This window comes from Balaenoptera acutorostrata, chromosome 6 (genome assembly GCF_949987535.1).
Source record: "Balaenoptera acutorostrata chromosome 6, mBalAcu1.1, whole genome shotgun sequence".
Classification (NCBI taxonomy): domain Eukaryota; kingdom Metazoa; phylum Chordata; class Mammalia; order Artiodactyla; family Balaenopteridae; genus Balaenoptera; species Balaenoptera acutorostrata.
Genome location: NC_080069.1, coordinates 60,576,186 through 60,594,015, shown reverse-complemented (window position 1 = coordinate 60,594,015; position 17,830 = coordinate 60,576,186). Strand labels below are relative to the sequence as shown.

The 17,830-nt window shown below is 33.0% G+C and overlaps 1 protein-coding gene across 2 annotated transcripts in view; it reads right to left on the bottom strand.

Moving 5' to 3' along the window:
• The window catches only part of ZDHHC21 (zinc finger DHHC-type palmitoyltransferase 21), a 71,419-nt gene that overhangs the window by 44,466 nt on the left and 9,123 nt on the right, over positions 1 to 17,830 (bottom strand). Inside the window, exons 2-5 of one of the 2 annotated variants that reach the window (XM_057548008.1) lie at positions 13,614 to 13,812; positions 12,248 to 12,346; positions 6,795 to 6,906; positions 3,598 to 3,736 (exon numbers count right to left, since the gene is read on the bottom strand). In XM_057548008.1, the coding sequence (XP_057403991.1) occupies positions 3,598 to 3,736; positions 6,795 to 6,906; positions 12,248 to 12,346; positions 13,614 to 13,767 (504 nt within the window). In that variant the 5' untranslated portion in view covers positions 13,768 to 13,812. Of the gene's footprint in view, positions 1 to 3,597; positions 3,737 to 6,794; positions 6,907 to 12,247; positions 12,347 to 12,910; positions 12,930 to 13,613; positions 13,813 to 17,830 lie in introns of those variants that run through there. The other variant, XM_057548009.1, reaches the window with a different exon arrangement.

Below are 17,830 nucleotides of genomic sequence, written 5' to 3'. Positions count from 1 at the left end.
CTTGCCACAACTAGAGAAAGCCCTCGCACAGAAACGAAGACCCAACACAGCCATAAATAAATAAAATAAAATAAATAATAATAATAAAAAAAATTAAAAAAAAAGTGTATACATATATCAAATTATCATAATGCACAATTTAAGTATCTTATAAATTTATATGTTAATTATATAATTATGCCTCAACAAAGCTGAAATAACATAAATAACTAAATCATAAAAGCAGTCAGAGAAAAGATACATTACTTCAATGGAGGAACAATAAAACTAACAACTGACTTTACAACAGAAATGATGGAAACCAGGAGACAAGGAAATAACATCTTTTAAAACCTGAAAATAACTCCAAACATATAATTCTATGCCAAGCAAATAAATCCTTCAAAAATGAAAGAGAAATAAATACATTTTCAGGTGTACCAAAACTGGGAGAATCTGTTCCAGTACACTTCCACCAAGAGGCAGAAAACAAATACTCCCAGAAAGAAACTTAGAAACTTACGAAGACATGAAGGACTAGAAAAAGCATCAATGTGTGGGTAACTCTAAACAAACAGTGACTTCATATAACATACGTATTATAACACATAATATATAAACGACAATAGTTACTTCTTGTTGTCATGAGTTTTAGTTCAGCATCTATTTTACGCACCCAGAACACCAAAAATGATGATAGGAGGGGTTCTAAGGCCACTACATTTATTATCGCAGCAATGTTTAAAGTACCAACTTATATTAAACTTCAGAAAACCAAGGAAGAATGTTTTGATCTCTGGGAAAAACACTTTAAAAAGAGTAAAAGGAGAAACACCATCAGAAGGGATAAACTGGAAATCTTTTTTAATTGAAAATTTCCAAGCAGGTAAGAAAAGGAGAAAAATGGAAACAAAGAACAGATGGGTCAAGTAGAAAATACATAGTAAGATGACAGGATTAATATCAGTCACAGTAAATAAAAATGGACTATTCCAATTAGAAGACAAAGATTATCAAACTAAACTTAAAAAAAAAAGAAATATTTGGTGTCTACAAGGCACACTGACAAGACATAACTGATAAAGGTTGAAAGTAAAAAGATAGAAAAAGATATACCATGAAAATACTAACCAAAACAAAGCTGATATAGCTAAATTAATAACAAAGAAAAACACTGTAAGGCAAGAATAATTACTACAGATAAAAAGGTATAATTTATAATGATACAAGAATTAATCTGGACTTCCCTGGTGGCACAGTGGTTAAGAATCCAACTGCCAATGCAGGGGACACGGGTTTGAGCCCTGGGCCGGGAAGATCCCACATGCCACAGAGCAACTGAGCCTGTGTGCCACAACTACTGAAGCCTGCGTGCCTAGAGCCCATGCTCCGCAACAAGAGAAGCCACTGCAATGAGAAGCCCACGCACCGTAACAAAGAGTAGCCCCTGCTCGCTGCAACTAGAGAAAGCCTGCACGCAGCAACGAAGACCCAATGCAGCCAAAAATTAATTAATTAATTAATTTTTTTAAAAAAAGGAGCCAGATACTTAATATTTTAGGCTTTCAGGCCATATGCCTCTCTCACAACTATTCAACTCTGCTGTTGTAGCACAAAAGCAATCATAAACATATGTAAATAGATGTGAGCAGCTGTGTTTCAAGTAAAACTTTATTAACAAAAACAGGTAGAGGTTCAAACTTATCCCAACGCCCATAGTTTGCCAATCCCTTCACTATACTACAATGCATTCCCTCCTAGAGAAGCTCTAGTAGCTTTTCATTAATACCACTAAATTCTACCTCTCTCTCAGTTTTTAAAACATTCTGACCTTAATCTTACTGGTAAATTTTTATTTTAATGCTTTTCTTATTAGGCTCAACCTACTTGAAGCAGGTTACTCTTGGGAGAATATGTATAACCTTTTACATATTTTAACTACAATACCAATTATATCAGAAATTAATCTATAATTGAGATTCAAACCCAAGGAGTTTGGCTTTAAAGTCACACTCATGACTAGGTCACCTCACACAGTTGTTGTGGGAATTAAAAGAAATAACATGTGCAGAAAAAGTACCTTGTTGACCCTAAATGACTCTTTAAATATTAGCTGCTATTGCATTAGAGCTTTTGATCTGGATGTTTTGGGTGACCATTCTTTTGTACCTGGTCTTATTAGAAAGTAAAATTAAAATATGAGAAAGCATAAAAAAAAAATTAATCTATAAATAAAACGTTTCTAAAACCATAGTACTAGCATGCACTAAAGTCTCAGTGTGATGATGTCAAACACCTGTATTTACAGTTCTCCCTTTTGAACTTTTTTCAGTTATTAGTATTTAATTTTAATTGCTCACTCTGTATTTAATAAGGAGAATTATAACAAGGCCCCACTAATACATGCAACTAAGCAACAACAGTAAATATCTTCTTTTAATTAAACAAAATGATCATGTGTATAAAAAAGATCTAAATACGCAGAACTTAAAGACCTTCTCTCAGTTGCTCTCTTATTACAAAATGTAATTGTATGTACCACCACCGAACTTGTTATTTTTAATAAAAAAGATTTAAACAGTATAAAATCATATAAATAGGAAAGAAAACACCCTTCTCCATCAGGGAATCTATTCCTTCTTCCCTCTGTCTTCCTTACCGGTTTCCTCACACGCACCCTCGCTCATACTCTCTGTCTCTCTCTCTCTTCCACACACAAAACACACACACACACACACACACACACACACACACACACACACAGGGCATTTTAAAAACACAATCTAAGTCCAAATGACACATAGGATCAGGCTCAAATACCAGTTCTACACACAAAGCACACAAGATATGATTCAGAAAACACAAAATCAGGTTCAAATCCCAGCTCTACAACTAAAACCAGTTTAATAATCACTTCCTAGCTTTGCATCTTCAGTAACTATTTATTTAACCTCTATTAGTCTGTTTCCATCTATAAAATGGGGGAAAAATCATACCCACCTCATGTGGCTGTAGTGAGCACTAACGTGAGAATTAAAATCACACGCCCATAGCATAGTGTTGATATACAGTCAAGCCTTAACACTCCTAGGTGATGCTATTACCACCGACACCACTAACACCATCATTCTGGGCAAATCTTGTTAACATCTATTGTAGTTCCTCTACAAAATGCGAAAAGCAATGCCTCAAACGGTGTATGTAATAACTTTTTAAGGCATCCTGCAAATTCGTCTTGTCCTTTCTCTCAAGAACTTAATGTTCCTTTGAGAACTTTTAAGAACTAAACAAGTCTATTTTTATTCTTGAGAAGAAACAAGAAGCTAACATTTTTCACTTTGTTTTTCATTACTGTAGATATTTTTAAACCAATAGATTATTAAGAGATCTAAGATGTCACTTTTTAAAGAACACTAATAAATAATCATAAATAGATGTGGTTAAAAGGCAATGTCAGAACAGGGTCCACTTTCTCAATTCCAATATATTTTAAAATGCACCAATCTGAGGGTTTATGTTTGTTGTTTTTGTTTTCAATTTTCTGCACTTAAAAGCACCACACGTTAATAACTGTATAATATAGTTGCTCTAACATTCGTTGATATAAACATTTCTTACCAAGTTACGCTTTTTTAGTGGAAGAAAGTAATAATAGTGGAAGAAAGAAAACATCAGTGTGTAGCAAGTAAGAAGTTCAGTGTAGAAACACAACTGCAGAAAAAGCCAATGATTATCTTCACCAACACAATTGTTAATCCTGAAGAAAAAAAGGAAAAAGAAAAAATATTTCAAACTTTAATGTTAATTTTAGGATGGTAAAACTAGAGGTAAACGCAAACACACACAAACTTCACATAAAGCACAAACTTCATATGTGCTTTACTTCACGGAGATAAGCTAAAGTCACTCAAACCTAAAAGCAAAGAGTATATAAGATATGACACAAATATGCCACTTCACATTTGTAAAGCACATTCTACTTTTTAAAGAAGTCCTGTGTATGATTCCCCTTCAACTCAACAACAACCCAGTGAGGCAGGGAAGAACAGATGGCAGCCTCCTTGCTTCACTGATACGAAAAAGGAACAAAGGAGTTAGGACAATTGCCAGAGAATGTACAGTTAGGAGAGACAGTGGTCAAGAGAACAAGAACCTTCTTCTGTATACTGCTCTTCCACGGCAGCATTCTAGCTGTGCAGACCAATTTGAATGATGTGAAGTAAAATAACTTAAACCTGCCACTCTGATATACTGCTAAGCATTCACAATTTTCCTTACTTTTAAAATCTAACCTTGGTTCCTGAAAATAAACACATATTCAAAAGTATTTATAAATTCTTAGAGCTACATTTCCACCAATACAACAGTGAACCACAACTAGGAAAAAGGATTAATGTTATAATCCCAAGATATTCAAGATTAATGCAAGCTGACTATTTTATTGTTCCAAGGTTATTTATTGTACCTAAATTTTCAAAATATTTTACAATTCCAGCAGAAAACCCTAGTTCAAAACTACAAATTACCTTTCACAAATGTTTTCATTTCAATATAGCATTACACTGCCACTGTTTGAAAAAATAAATAAATAGGGTCAAATTCCTAACTTAAATTGTTGTTTTAAAGGTGTGCTGTCTAACTATTTGTTAAAATCAGACCTATAACTGAACAGAAAACCTGGAAGAGGCATTTCTTAGACTAAAGAGTGCATGCTTCGTAAACAAGAAAACTTCCTGTGTTTTGTTATCTGCAAGCAGGGCTACCAGAGAAGGGTGCTTCTGTATGCACTCAAAAATACTCTTCAATAGCTGTTGCTTGAAAGATGACTTATACTTGTCCCATCCTTTCTGTCCCCCCAAAATTTGAGAAATAACTGCTATGATCATGGCATTCTTCTTAAGCACAGAACTTTAAGAAACACTAAGATAATCTACATGTAAGAGTTCTTTTGGTAGCAAGTCCTTGGAAGGAGTGATTAGGGCCAAAAATAGAGTAAACCTTGAGGTCATCAGAGAACTGACCTCCACATCTAAAGCTGTTAAGCAGTTAAGATAATGCAGTTTCTGAAAAAAATCAAAAATTCTCCTTGCTTCTAGTTTATACTGTACATTTCCCTCACTCTCTGAATATCTCAGCATTGCCCTATTAGGGAATTCAATCACATAAATCCCTAAATCTACTCAGGCCCCCTGGTCTACCCTCCCTTCCTATCCTCCAGCTCTTTGTACTTTCACTCTTCTTCCCACCAGTGTTCTGAGAAGGTGACTAAAACTATGGAGGCGCAAGGCCTAGGAACAGAGAGCTCACCCCAATCTTAGAATTTTGGTTAAACAGCACTTTATTTTGTCACAAAGTCAATCTTTATTCCTTGAAAATAAATAAATAAATAAAATCACTAATCTATATAGTACCAAAACAGTTCCTAGTTGATTATTTTTTAAGCTTAAGCTATTGCATTCACTTAAAAGGAGGTATCAATATCCAACCAACTATCCTGAACATTTATTATATTTTTAATCAGAAATATTACTCTAAAAAGTGTATAAAATTGAGTTTTTAAGTGTGATTATCCCTTACCTGAATACATGTTTTATATAGCTTTAAAAAATCTACTACTATTGCAACTGTAAACAGAAGACTGAGGTTTGTAAAATCACTTGAGAATTAATCTGTTTAAAGTCAAGGCACATTTTTTCAACACCAACTCTATGTTATATACTAAACTATCCTGTTGATGGAATTTTCAACTTTTTTACATAGTAACAAAGTGCTTTTACTTTTTCTTAATCTCAGGAAATTACCTTGTATTTAAACAATCAGTTTATAGTGAAAACCAAATTCTTACTAAAAGCTTGCTAATAATAACTTGTGTTATCAAAAATAAGGGAAACTCTAAATTGATTAGCATTACTAGGCAAAGCTAAACTCTACCCTGAGTCAAACTTAGATAAATACAATTATAAATTTAAGAAGATTATGTAGCTAACTTTGCATATATGCATGTATGTGTGTACAAACATAAATATATATGTATATAGATATATTTATAAAGTGATACACCATACCAGTTTAAATATTTATACAGAGATCCCATGCTAGGAAAGCAGAATTAAATACAATATCTTTTTCACAGATTTTTGTGACAGCTTTGAAATGAGATACAATGAAGAACTCTCACAGCATTTGTTTTCAAAAATTCTATTTCTCAACTGAACATTTTCTTTAAATATTACAAGAGAGCCCCCTATTGACGAAAAATGTTGGCAGTTCAGCAGAATCAGCTGAACCACTTTTTACACATCCAGCCAGCATGTAATGTTAATACCTATTACCAATTCAAAACACTGAAAAAGGCTGCAAGTGGGTGAAATGAGGTATAAGGGTATCTGAAATGTGTTACTCTTTAATTAAACAAATTGGAAGGGAAATAAAAACAATGAGATGTATACGGTTTATTACAGTTAGAAACAATAACAGCTACTATATTTATATTTAAGTATTTTCTATGTCAGATACTACACTGAATGCTTTACATACATTGCCTCATTTAATAAAACCACCTTAGTTCTTTTGTGTATTTGGGTGCATGTTAATTCTTAGTTTTCTGCTCAAATATCTCCTTGTGAGAAAATATAGGATCTCTGGAAAAAATGACTTTGGGAGTTGATAAAACCATATGATCAAATAAAGGGATCTCCATTAAAAGGTTTTCTTAAACTGTGTAACTCTAATATAACCTTTGTTTAAATCTGCTAAGTACTAAGATTTATTTTTTATTACCTTTTTTTCCAAAAAGTGAATTACTTATTTCTTACCATGGACAGTGATGATCCATTCTCCTAACACAGTGGCCGCAGCGGCTGCAGTGATGGGAACGCTTTGGTCTCATCAAATTACACTTGTTACACAATTCCCAGAACTCCCTTTCTAGAGAAGGAAATTAAAATCCATTTAATAAAGGCACATGAATAATGCTGAAATTTAGCAACAAGTGTTTAGAAGAGTTTATAGGAATTCTTCGATATATATGTCTAAGTCTCCAGTGTAAATGTTTGCCAAAAATGTTGCTGCTCTATTCTATGCATGTTTTAGTTTGTACGTTTCTAATTTTAAACACTATAAAAATAAGACACTATTAATAGTCAAACTAAGAGGTAGAAAACAACATATTTGAGTTTAAGCATATTGCTATAAGTAAAATTTAATGACAAAACCCCGAAGTACAACCAAATTATTACATTAAAACAGAATTATATTTAAACAAATTAATTTCTAGAAATTTATTATCTAAAGGCTCTAAAGAAGAAATAATGCTGAGTATTGGTTTCATAGATTAATAAGTCAAAATCAATCATATGATATCGTAAGAAAAACAGGGATGGCATCCCCCCAAACTCCCCACACGAAACCATTTTTTAAAATATTAATGGATCCATTTGGGAATGTTTATGAGAGAGGGTTGGAAAAAGATTTCAGATGGGTTTAAGAGGTACTAGAATAGTTTCAGAAGTGAAGAAGATTACAAGAAGATTACTATTTAACGGAAATAATGGAGTTCTTTACAAAATTCTATCCTACCACCAAGTAGCAATTTCCTCTAGTCTGTTGTGAAAGAGCACACAATTAAGCTTTGTGCTAAAAACATGAAGTTTACAGGAATAAAGGGAAAAGTCATTTGTTTTCATTAAGAACTGCTCTAATTAGATCCATAAAAACTCTATGGGACAGTCATCTACCAAGATAAGACAATTGTTATATAGAACATATCATTTTAATATTTCTTGAAATGGAATTTTACTTTTATAAAAATTCTTAAACTTTATATCACTTATGGAAAACTATATCCTAACCTCACTAAAAGTATGGGCATAGTAAAATTAACCTAACTCCAATACTCAGAGTGAGTATTAGTATATGCAAAGTGTGACCTAGCACACAGTAGGTAGTAACTAAATCCTTGCTAAAGCATGAAAAGTTTAAAATTTTTTTAAATGAAAGATTCTAAATATAAGTAATAGAATTGTGGGTAGTTTTCAATTTTCTAAAAAGATACCCTATTTTAATTCCATTATTTCTAGTTTAATGGCCAGAAGTAAAATCAATATACTGGAATTTTATAGTAAAGTGTTAGAAAAACATTCTGCTACAAATGCCTCTGAAGAAATCAATAAAGTATGAATAAAAGCTATATCAAATCAACTGTTCATTCCAATAATATGAAAGTTGAGGAATTATCTTTTACATTTAAAATATTTCACTTTAAAATAAAATTCTCTTCCATTTCTTACTTACAATTCTTATTTTAATGAAAACATATTACATGAGAGAGCAACAATATTAAAGTTTAATTTAGGTACAATTAAACTATGATAATTTAACTGTTAGTGAAACAGAAATATTTCATACATAGCATAATACAAGGTCACAAGCATGTCACTTTTTTCCCCCCTAGATGTTAGTGGATGTTAGATGTTCCCAAATATCCCAATGTTAAAACTTTGAATTCACATACTACAAGGAGTATGGTCAGGAAGCAGACTCTCTTCGATGAGCCGATTTTCATTAAAAGACAACATGAAAACTTTATGTTCTTAAACCAGCCCCTTAAAAAATAAATATGGGGTATTCACTATTGGCAATTTCAGCACATAATACTGCAAAGAATAAATTATTTATTTCATACTTAAAATGTTGTATCCTCAGAAAAGAGCGTTTGGCTAGAGTCAGAGAAAGACTGCAATTCATTCTGTAGTGTAGACTATGGTTGGCAAACTACAGTCCACAGGGAAATCCAGGCCACCACCTGTTTTTGTGTGACCCATGAGGTAAGAATGTTTTTTACAAATTTAAATGATTGAAAATGATAATGAACATAACAATAATAATTTGTGGCATATAAAAATCTTGGAATTTCGGGGCTTCCCTGGTGGCGCAGTGGTTGAGAATCTGCCTGCTAATGCAGGGGACACGGGTTCGAGCCCTGGTCTGGGAAGATCCCACATGCCGCGGAGCAGCTGGGCCCGTGAGCCACAATTGCTGAGCCTGCGCGTCTGGAGCCTGTGCCCCGCGACGGGAGGGGCCGCGATAGAGAAAGGCCCGCGCACCGCGATGAAGAGCGGTCCCCGCACCGCGATGAAGAGTGGCCCCCGCTTGCCGCAACTGGAGAAAGCCCTCGCACGAACCGAAGACCCAACACAGCCAAAAATAAATAAATAAATAAATAAATAAATAAGAAAATCCTTAAAAAAAAAAAAAAAAAAAAAAAAAATCTTGGAATTTAAATTTCAGTGTCTATAAATAAAGCTTTATTTGAACACAGCTATGCCCGTTCATTTACATATTTCTATGGCTGCTTTTGGGCTACAATTACAGAGCTGAGGACTTGTGACAGAGACCATATGGTCCATAAAGCTAAAAATATTTGCTATCTGGCCCTTAACAGTACTGAAGAATGTGCTGACCTATGGTCTGGAACATAAATTTGTTCAAAGAAAGGGTTTGAGCCATTTAAGGCTCAATTTAAGATGTAAGAATCTAAAATGAAAAATACCAATGAAAATGCACATTTTCACACACAAGTACACACACACATTTTTGTTTTTAGAAAAGAAAAAAAAATCACTATTTTTAAAATCCCGAAATTAAAGTATCATCTATGTTTTTGCTTTGCAGAGCAAGAAAAAAAGCCATCCATCTTAACCTACCACCCTATGTATCTATAAACCATTTCTTAGTCTTCTCCCTTTTTTCTTCTTCAGGGTTTATTCATGTCCAAATAGGATCTTGGTGACTGATACATTCTGGTGTCTAATGATCACCTACAAGACTTTTGTACTACCCATCTAACAAAATAAAATAAAAGCCTATGGGAGACAAAATCCAACTGCTAATTTATGGTAGCTATAGAAGATAAAAAATTAACAGATACATTTTTTAAAGGAAAGAAAAATCAAAACATAAAACAAATAAAAGAAAAAAGGTAAACTCTATAAATGATAGATGCTCTTTAATGTAAGGTAAACAGCATCTCATTGTTTAACAGGGAAACTTATTAATGCTGTAAATGCATGAATGACTATAAAGCAAGATTTGGTTTGGTTTATCCCTCAAAAAGGAAGGAATCACCTTCTATTTGAGTCTTTTAAAAGACTCACATATTAGGGGGCCTTTTCTCAATTACTATATCTCAAATCACAAAGTAATGTTTTGGGGAGAAAAATATAACTTGAAACTACAAAAATCAATACAAGGGTTGGGTTTTAACAGAGGTTTCCTGACAGAATCGGTTGCCAGTGTAGCTCTGTAACAATACCAAGAGACTTTGGAAACATTAAAATGTGATAAATGAATGCATGTTTTTTTGGTTGGGCAAATGGGAACTCTTCACTGAAGAGAAACAGGCCAAATGTCAATGAGACCAGATATAATGCAGATATCCAAATAGTTGGCAAGACGCCATGGTGTCCTCCATCACTGGAGTCTATAAGCTAAAGGTAACACAGCAGTTTCAGGTGGATTCAATCTGACCCACAGGTATAATCTGTTTGGTATTTATTTTAAAACAATGCTTTAAAAATTTTGAATTAGTTGCCAATATTTTTTAAAATCATGAAATGTCTCATAAAAATTGAGATTCCATATTTTCTCTTCAAAAATTGCAATATCTAATAATACCAGGCCTGTATAACTATCTCACTGTAGCCGAATAGTGCCACTCCCTTTAGATAAGATATGAGATTTTCAAAGTAAAATAGTTCCTCCCTGGCCCCTTTCACTGATTTGCAGTATCTGACAGATGTAGGCATTTGAATGTTTGACCACAGCAAACTAAAGATTTCATCAGAAATGAGTCCTGAGTTAGGAAAAGCCTGCTTCTTTGATTTTCTGATAACATTGGGTTTTAGAGTTGAAGTAGAAAATACATGTATCAATATTTTAGAGAGCCTTCGGTTTAGGCTAGTAGAGAAGAGGGATTCTATACAAATTACAGAGTGCCATCCTCCCTGACCAAACACAAGTACACGCGCGCACACACACACAATAACCGCTAAATGACAGTGATACTGCTTCTATAAATTAAGAAAAACTAAATATTCAAGATAATTTTCAGAAACTTCTACATAAACATCAGTGTCATATCATTCCCACTTAATCGTTGAACTTGCAAGACCAAGTAAGCCCCAAATGATGGATCTCAAAAAACAATCAGAAACTCAAGGGAGGCTATCTAAGTGACTTGCCAGTTAATCTAATTTTGGAAAAAATTAGTACATTGGTTCCCAAACTTTGTGACACACTAGAATCACCTTGGATCTTTCAAAAATACGGATACCTGGCTCTCACCCCCAGATATTCTGATTTAATTAATATGGGATGTAATCTGGACATTGAGATTTTTTAAAGCTCCCCACGTGGTTCTAATGTACAGCAAGTTCGGAAACTTGCTGTACATATAAAAAATTACTATAAAAAATTTTCTGGTTCTATAATGTATAACAAAGACATATAAATTTCTTTCTAGAAGAAAGTACAGAGAGTTCTCAAAGCTTACATAGCAAATGATGGAAAAGTGAAACTTGGGAAAGAGGGTAAAGGAGGTTTACTATATCTGGCATGTAATAAAACGAGCAGTACATTTGTAATTTTTTTGTGTTGCCTGAATGGTTGCTATGCAATAAAGTGACCAAAAATTACCTTCATTGACACTAGAATAAAAGGCTTTCAAAATTTTCAATGAATTGTTCGAACTTGAAGAAATAAATATAGGCAATAGTATTATAATGCTACAAATATTTAAGCAATATTATATCAATAATATCATGAGGTAAGTGGCACCATCAAAAAATTCCTTTACTAAATAAAAATATAATTTCTCAGTAATTATATATCATTCAACAAATATTTACCTAGCAACTATTACTAAGTGACAGAGACTATTTAGGCACTAAGGATACAGTACTGAACAAATGAAGAAAACAAAACAAAGAATCTACACCCTCACAGAGGTTATATAGATCTAGAGTGGGAGGAGGGAGAGACAAATAAATAAACAAGTAAACTGAAAAGGAGAGCCAGAGAGTGGGGGATATGAGGAGTCAGCTGAGATTTGTGGTTTTAAATTGAGAAGTCTGGAAAGGAAACAATTGAGGAAAGACCTGAAAGTGGCGTTACATGACATATATAATTAATATACTACAGGCAGTCAAATACATTAATAAAGATGATAATTCCGGCATTGTAAAACTGATAAATCTGAAGGGTACCATACCTCCATGTGGGATCTTTGGGTTCTCAGGGAGTCTTCCTGGATCAGTTATTGAGGCCCTCACTAAGGCAACCAGACAAAATATGGCAATGCCATAGAATACTTGGAAATAAACAAACAAATAAGTAAATAAATAAAATTAGTATTTACCCTTCAAAACATTTTTTCAACAAGCATATCTAAAGGATAAATGTATATTTTAATTAATACCATCAGGATAAATAATTTTCAAAAATAAGATGGAAAGATGATTAATTCATTTCATTCATCAAATAATACTGCCAAGAGGATTTATCTAAAATGTACTAATTTTAAATAGTTATTTTGTATAATAATAACTGATAAACTTGTTATAAACCAGATTCCTTATTAACAGAAATTCCCTACTAATATTGGTATAAATGAATCCCTTTTAATTATTACATGTACTATATTTGACAGAATCAAAGCAGCATTTTTAAACCTATTCTACAATTAAACTTTTTCATTAACTCTAAGTGGCTAGCTTCAAAATTACATTGGGTTAGTGATGTTCAATTGCTCTTTTCAATAGATCTTAAGATAGTTAATTTGAAAATAAAGAATCTAGAAATTTTTGTGTTTCAAAATGAATAACTAGAAAAAATAACAGTAAAGGAAAATATATTCATTCATTTATAATTCTACCTTTTAGATGAAAAAGAAATAGGCATTTTGTTGGGGGGATAAAGGCACTGCACCTGTAATAGGAAACTTAGTTCAAGTGCTAACTCCAGGACTGACTGCATGGTATTGGTCAGTTTTATCATTTGTAAAACAGATTATACTTCCCACAGCTCTTATGAGATCAAAAAGACATAATGTACATGAACACTATAAATGCCATGTACATGTAAAACATATCACTTCAATCTTATTCTTTTAGTCATAAGCAAACCATCACCATTAAACTATAGGAGAAAATAATTATCCAGAAGTTCAAAGTATTATCATAATCAATAATTTTTATATCATGAAACTTTTTCTCAATAATGTGTATCATAATCATTCTTAAAACTCCTTCCACATTTGCAATAAGTATATAACAGAAACAATAAAAATACACACAGACCTATATAAATAGCACTATTGTGCCAGTCTTTTATTGAACAAAATGGTCTCTATATATTTTGTAGAGTTAGATATGAAGATATCACATATATCTAACCCTGCAAAATATATAAAGGCCATTCTTTTTAAAAATGTCCATAATTTAGTAAATAACGTCATATTAATAGCACTGAATAATATTAAAAGTAAGGTTATTATAGCGGTATTATACTCCAAAAACATTCACAATGAGAAAAATCTTTAATTATCCAAAGAAATAAATAAAGATCTAGAAACTTACTTATTATTAATATGCCTGGAATATGTCCTTCTTCATAGTGAGGAAAGAGGACAATTTTGGGAATTAAAACAAAGTTGTATAACCAGACAAAGACAATCAAACCCATGCAGCACCAACCATGTGGGTCAACAACAAAGTGAATCCGGAGACCCATTTTGCAGTCCTATGACTGCCTGCCAACCCACAAGGAAAGATGAACCTAAGGAAAGGGAAAAAGAAAAAATTACTTATATAGGAAAAATTATTCGAATAAAACAAAACTACCTTTTTGGCAACTATAAAATGACACTTAAATTTTCTTTCTATGTATATTTTTGACAAAACAGGACACTTTGGAAAACAAAGGGAAGTTTCAGGCTATTAAAATTTCACCATAAGCTTCAAATAATTTAATTTCAATTTTCATATGAATTGCAATCATAGAGTATAAACTGGCATTACCTTCTGAAGTTAAACACAAGTCTGCCCTTAACTCAGCAATTACATGTGTAAATTCAAGAGAAATGAGTGCACATATTCACCAAAAGATATGATTAAAACTACTAAAAAGTTTTGTACGTAAGACTAACTGATGGTAATACAAATCAAAAGAGTGCTCATCTTGTGGTGGGAGGGGTGTTTATTAATTGGGAAGGGAAATGGGGGAAATTCTGAGGAGCCAGAAATGTTCTATATGTTGACCTGTTGCCTTACAGATATACACTTATGTAAAAACTCACTGAGCTATATACACTTAAGATTTGTTCAACTTAATTTAATTTTAAACCACAACAAAATGCTTTAAAATCATTTTGAAAAATTATAATAAAAAGTGAAAAGTAGTTACAAATTGCCAAAAATACTTAAACTCATGGAATGAAGCCCAACTAATATTACTATCAATTCGAGAAGACTCCTGCTTAAATGGGGCTTTTTTCAGTTCAGTGTTAACAAAATGCTAATAGGCCTCACAATGAGAGGCTTAAAGTTAAGATACTTCTACATATGGTATTAAAAAAGTGACCTAAAATATATCCTTACTTTAGTAGCTATAACTTATAAACCTTAAATAATAAATTACTATATGAGGTCTAGGGGGCAACTTTCTTACATAAAATACAATGGAATAATACAGTAATACACTAGGACAATGTTTCTCAAACCTATAAGCAAACTGGAATCAGTTGAGGAGCTTTTTAAAAATACTTATTCCCAGGCCTCATTCCAGATGTACTGAATCATAATTCTTTACAGAGTAATGCTCAAAAACCTATAAAATGTTCTAAAATGCTCCCCAGGTGTCTCGATACAGCTGACTGGTATCCAGGAACCACGGATCCAGGAGCTTCACTAAGACTTCAATGTACAGCAATGAGCTGAACTCAGTTCAACAAATATTCATTGAGCCTCCACTATATACTAGTCACTTGCTAGACACTGTAGATACAATGATGAATAAGACATGGTCTTTGCTTAAAGGAACTAACAGTCTAATTGGGAAAAGAGTCATAAAATGGGTTTAATATAATACATTCCAGGGATGTGGACAAGATCTCACTATAGGCACAGAAAGATGGGGACTGATTAAATCAGGGCAAGACCCCCTGCAGGGGAGTGAGCTGAGTTCAATCTTAAAAGAAGAGTAAAAGTTATCCAAGCAAAGAAAAGTGACAACAATACTGCAAACAGAAGGAAGAGCAGGAGGTAGACAAGAGTAAAAATTGTAGGAGGTATTACAAACTGCCGTGAGAAATCACAAACCTTTCAGTGGAGAGCAAGTGGTAAGAAATAAAGGGCTATATCATGATGGATATAAAGATGCCATTCTTAGGCACTGGAAAGCTACTAAAGCAGGTGGGTAACATAACGAGGTTTATATTTTAAATAAAGGATTAAAGCTCTGGTGTAGAGGATGAAATTAAAGACAAAGATCATTTAGGCTAAGAGAAGGCAAAAGCCAAAATTAGTTTTGGAGAGATCGACTGAAGAAACAGAATCAAACCAGTAAGCTTCTGGAGGATGACTCCCAGATTTCCAGCTTACATCTGAGACTACTCCATTCTAAGGATAATTTATCATCAGTTGAAGAGCCTCAGGGTACTACACCCTTTAGAGGCCTTGCCAATGTTCTTTAAAGTTACAAAGCTACCAGGACAAAGAAAAAAAGATTAAGGATTAATTTTAAAAGAATACCCCTATCCTATTATCCCTAGAACCTGGAAACACTGGGACAGCAGAAAAAAAGACAAGAACTCAAACTCACCACCCAACTCTTTAAATCAGATATGGTCTCAGTTAGCACTTATGTATGAATTTTAAAATAGGAATAATGCCTAGGCTTTTAAAAAAGTAAAAGTTGAACTTCATTACCTTTTAATTTAAAAATTGAAAGACCTACCAGTATCATTAAAGTGAGGAAAGTCACAGAGGATTTAATTTTCTAGGTATGATTATTTTAAAAGCTAAATGAACTCAAATACAAATGACAAGCTATCAACATACCTAAAAAGAGAAACATTAAAAAGAATGTTTATTTTTATAGTCTTGCCAACCATCAAGTGCTAAAAGAATGACAGAAGGCTCTGTCTCTCAACATGTTCAATATCATTAACTTCATGTACTTTCTTTCTTTTAATGTTTCAGTTCCATTCACGACTAAAAAAACAGACAACGAATTCTAGTAACTACACAGAACAGAGTAATTTCATTACTTATTTCTAAATGTATTAGTATTAGAAACAGAAAAGCATACAAGCCAGCAAAACAAGTAGCAAAATTATCACACTCATTTGTTTTTTTAAACTCTATTTTTATTCTCCTCTACCAGAGAATAACAAATTTTTCTTATCACTGCAAGAGTTCCTCACAACAGAAACTATAAATGAAAAGTATAGTTTAAAATGTGTCTGTTTTTCCTGGATATAAACATACACAGACAACAAGCTCTAAAAGAACAAGCATCCCCAAGGAAAAGTACGCTAAGGAGAGAAAAATAAAACAATGAACAAATAAGATGTTGAATACTTTTTTAAATACCTGAGTAGTGAAAATTAATCCACATAATTAGTGCCACATAATCCTTACAACTAGATTGTAGAGAAGAAAACAGTAGCCTTCCAAGAGCTCCAAATCAGATTACAACCAGAAACGTGTAACTGGTAAAGTTGCAGGATCACTCCACTCAGCTATTATCTACCAGGCGTGGCTCACGGCTGAACAGAAACTATTACACATCCTGAGCAACAACCAAACCGAACACAATGCTGCCACTCAGTCTTAAGGGTGGCTTCTGTAAATACTTTCATCAGCTAGAGAATCCAACATATTAATCTGTATATTAAATGGTGAGCTCATAACTCTTTGATGTAACTAGTGGACACACTGGTATTTCAACATTTTTGAAGATTGATATCTGGTAACTATACTTGAGCGCTCTAACTTCATTAATGATGTAAATTACTACAGCACTGACTTTTTTTTTTAAAAGAAATTATAACTCAACTCTAATAACTAGACTAGTAAATATTCACAATGTTCAAACAACTCTGGTAGGAAACCACCTTTCCTTTTTTTGCCTTTTCAGGCAACAAAATTTCACCACATATTTTCCTCAGGAAGAATACTGAAGTCACTATGAAAAGAAAGTGACAGAAAACTATTATATGACAGAAAACTATAACACCAGAATGCAGATTTTAAAAAATGATAAAAGTGAGCCAAAATAATTTACAAGAAATGGAGCCAAATGAATATCTCTAAACTTGCAGTTTTATATGACTCGCCACCTCAGCCAGTGGTCTTATTATTGTTCCATGAATATGAAAAATATATTCCCTCTCTCATTACTTCTGTCCAAAATGTCTCTACCATTTTGTCTACTCTATTTAAATTCAACTCATACTTCAAGGTCAATTTGAATCTCACTCGCCATATGAAATTCTTCCTGGCACCTTAGTTCACAGGGATTTCTCCTTCTCTTCAAAATTCCAAATAAAAAGCAAAACCAGTAGAAGAATATAGCAAGTGGTTTTATAATCTTAGAACGAGGAAGATCTTCAACAAGACCCATAAGCCACCTTTGACCACATAAAGATTAAAATTTCTGAAGCTCAAAACACACCAGACACAAAATTAAAAGACAAAGCATCCCTGGAAAAAAAGAATATACCATATGACTATTAAGAGTCATACAAAGTAAATACACAGAGAGGCAATTCACAAAAGAAAAAAAAAATCCA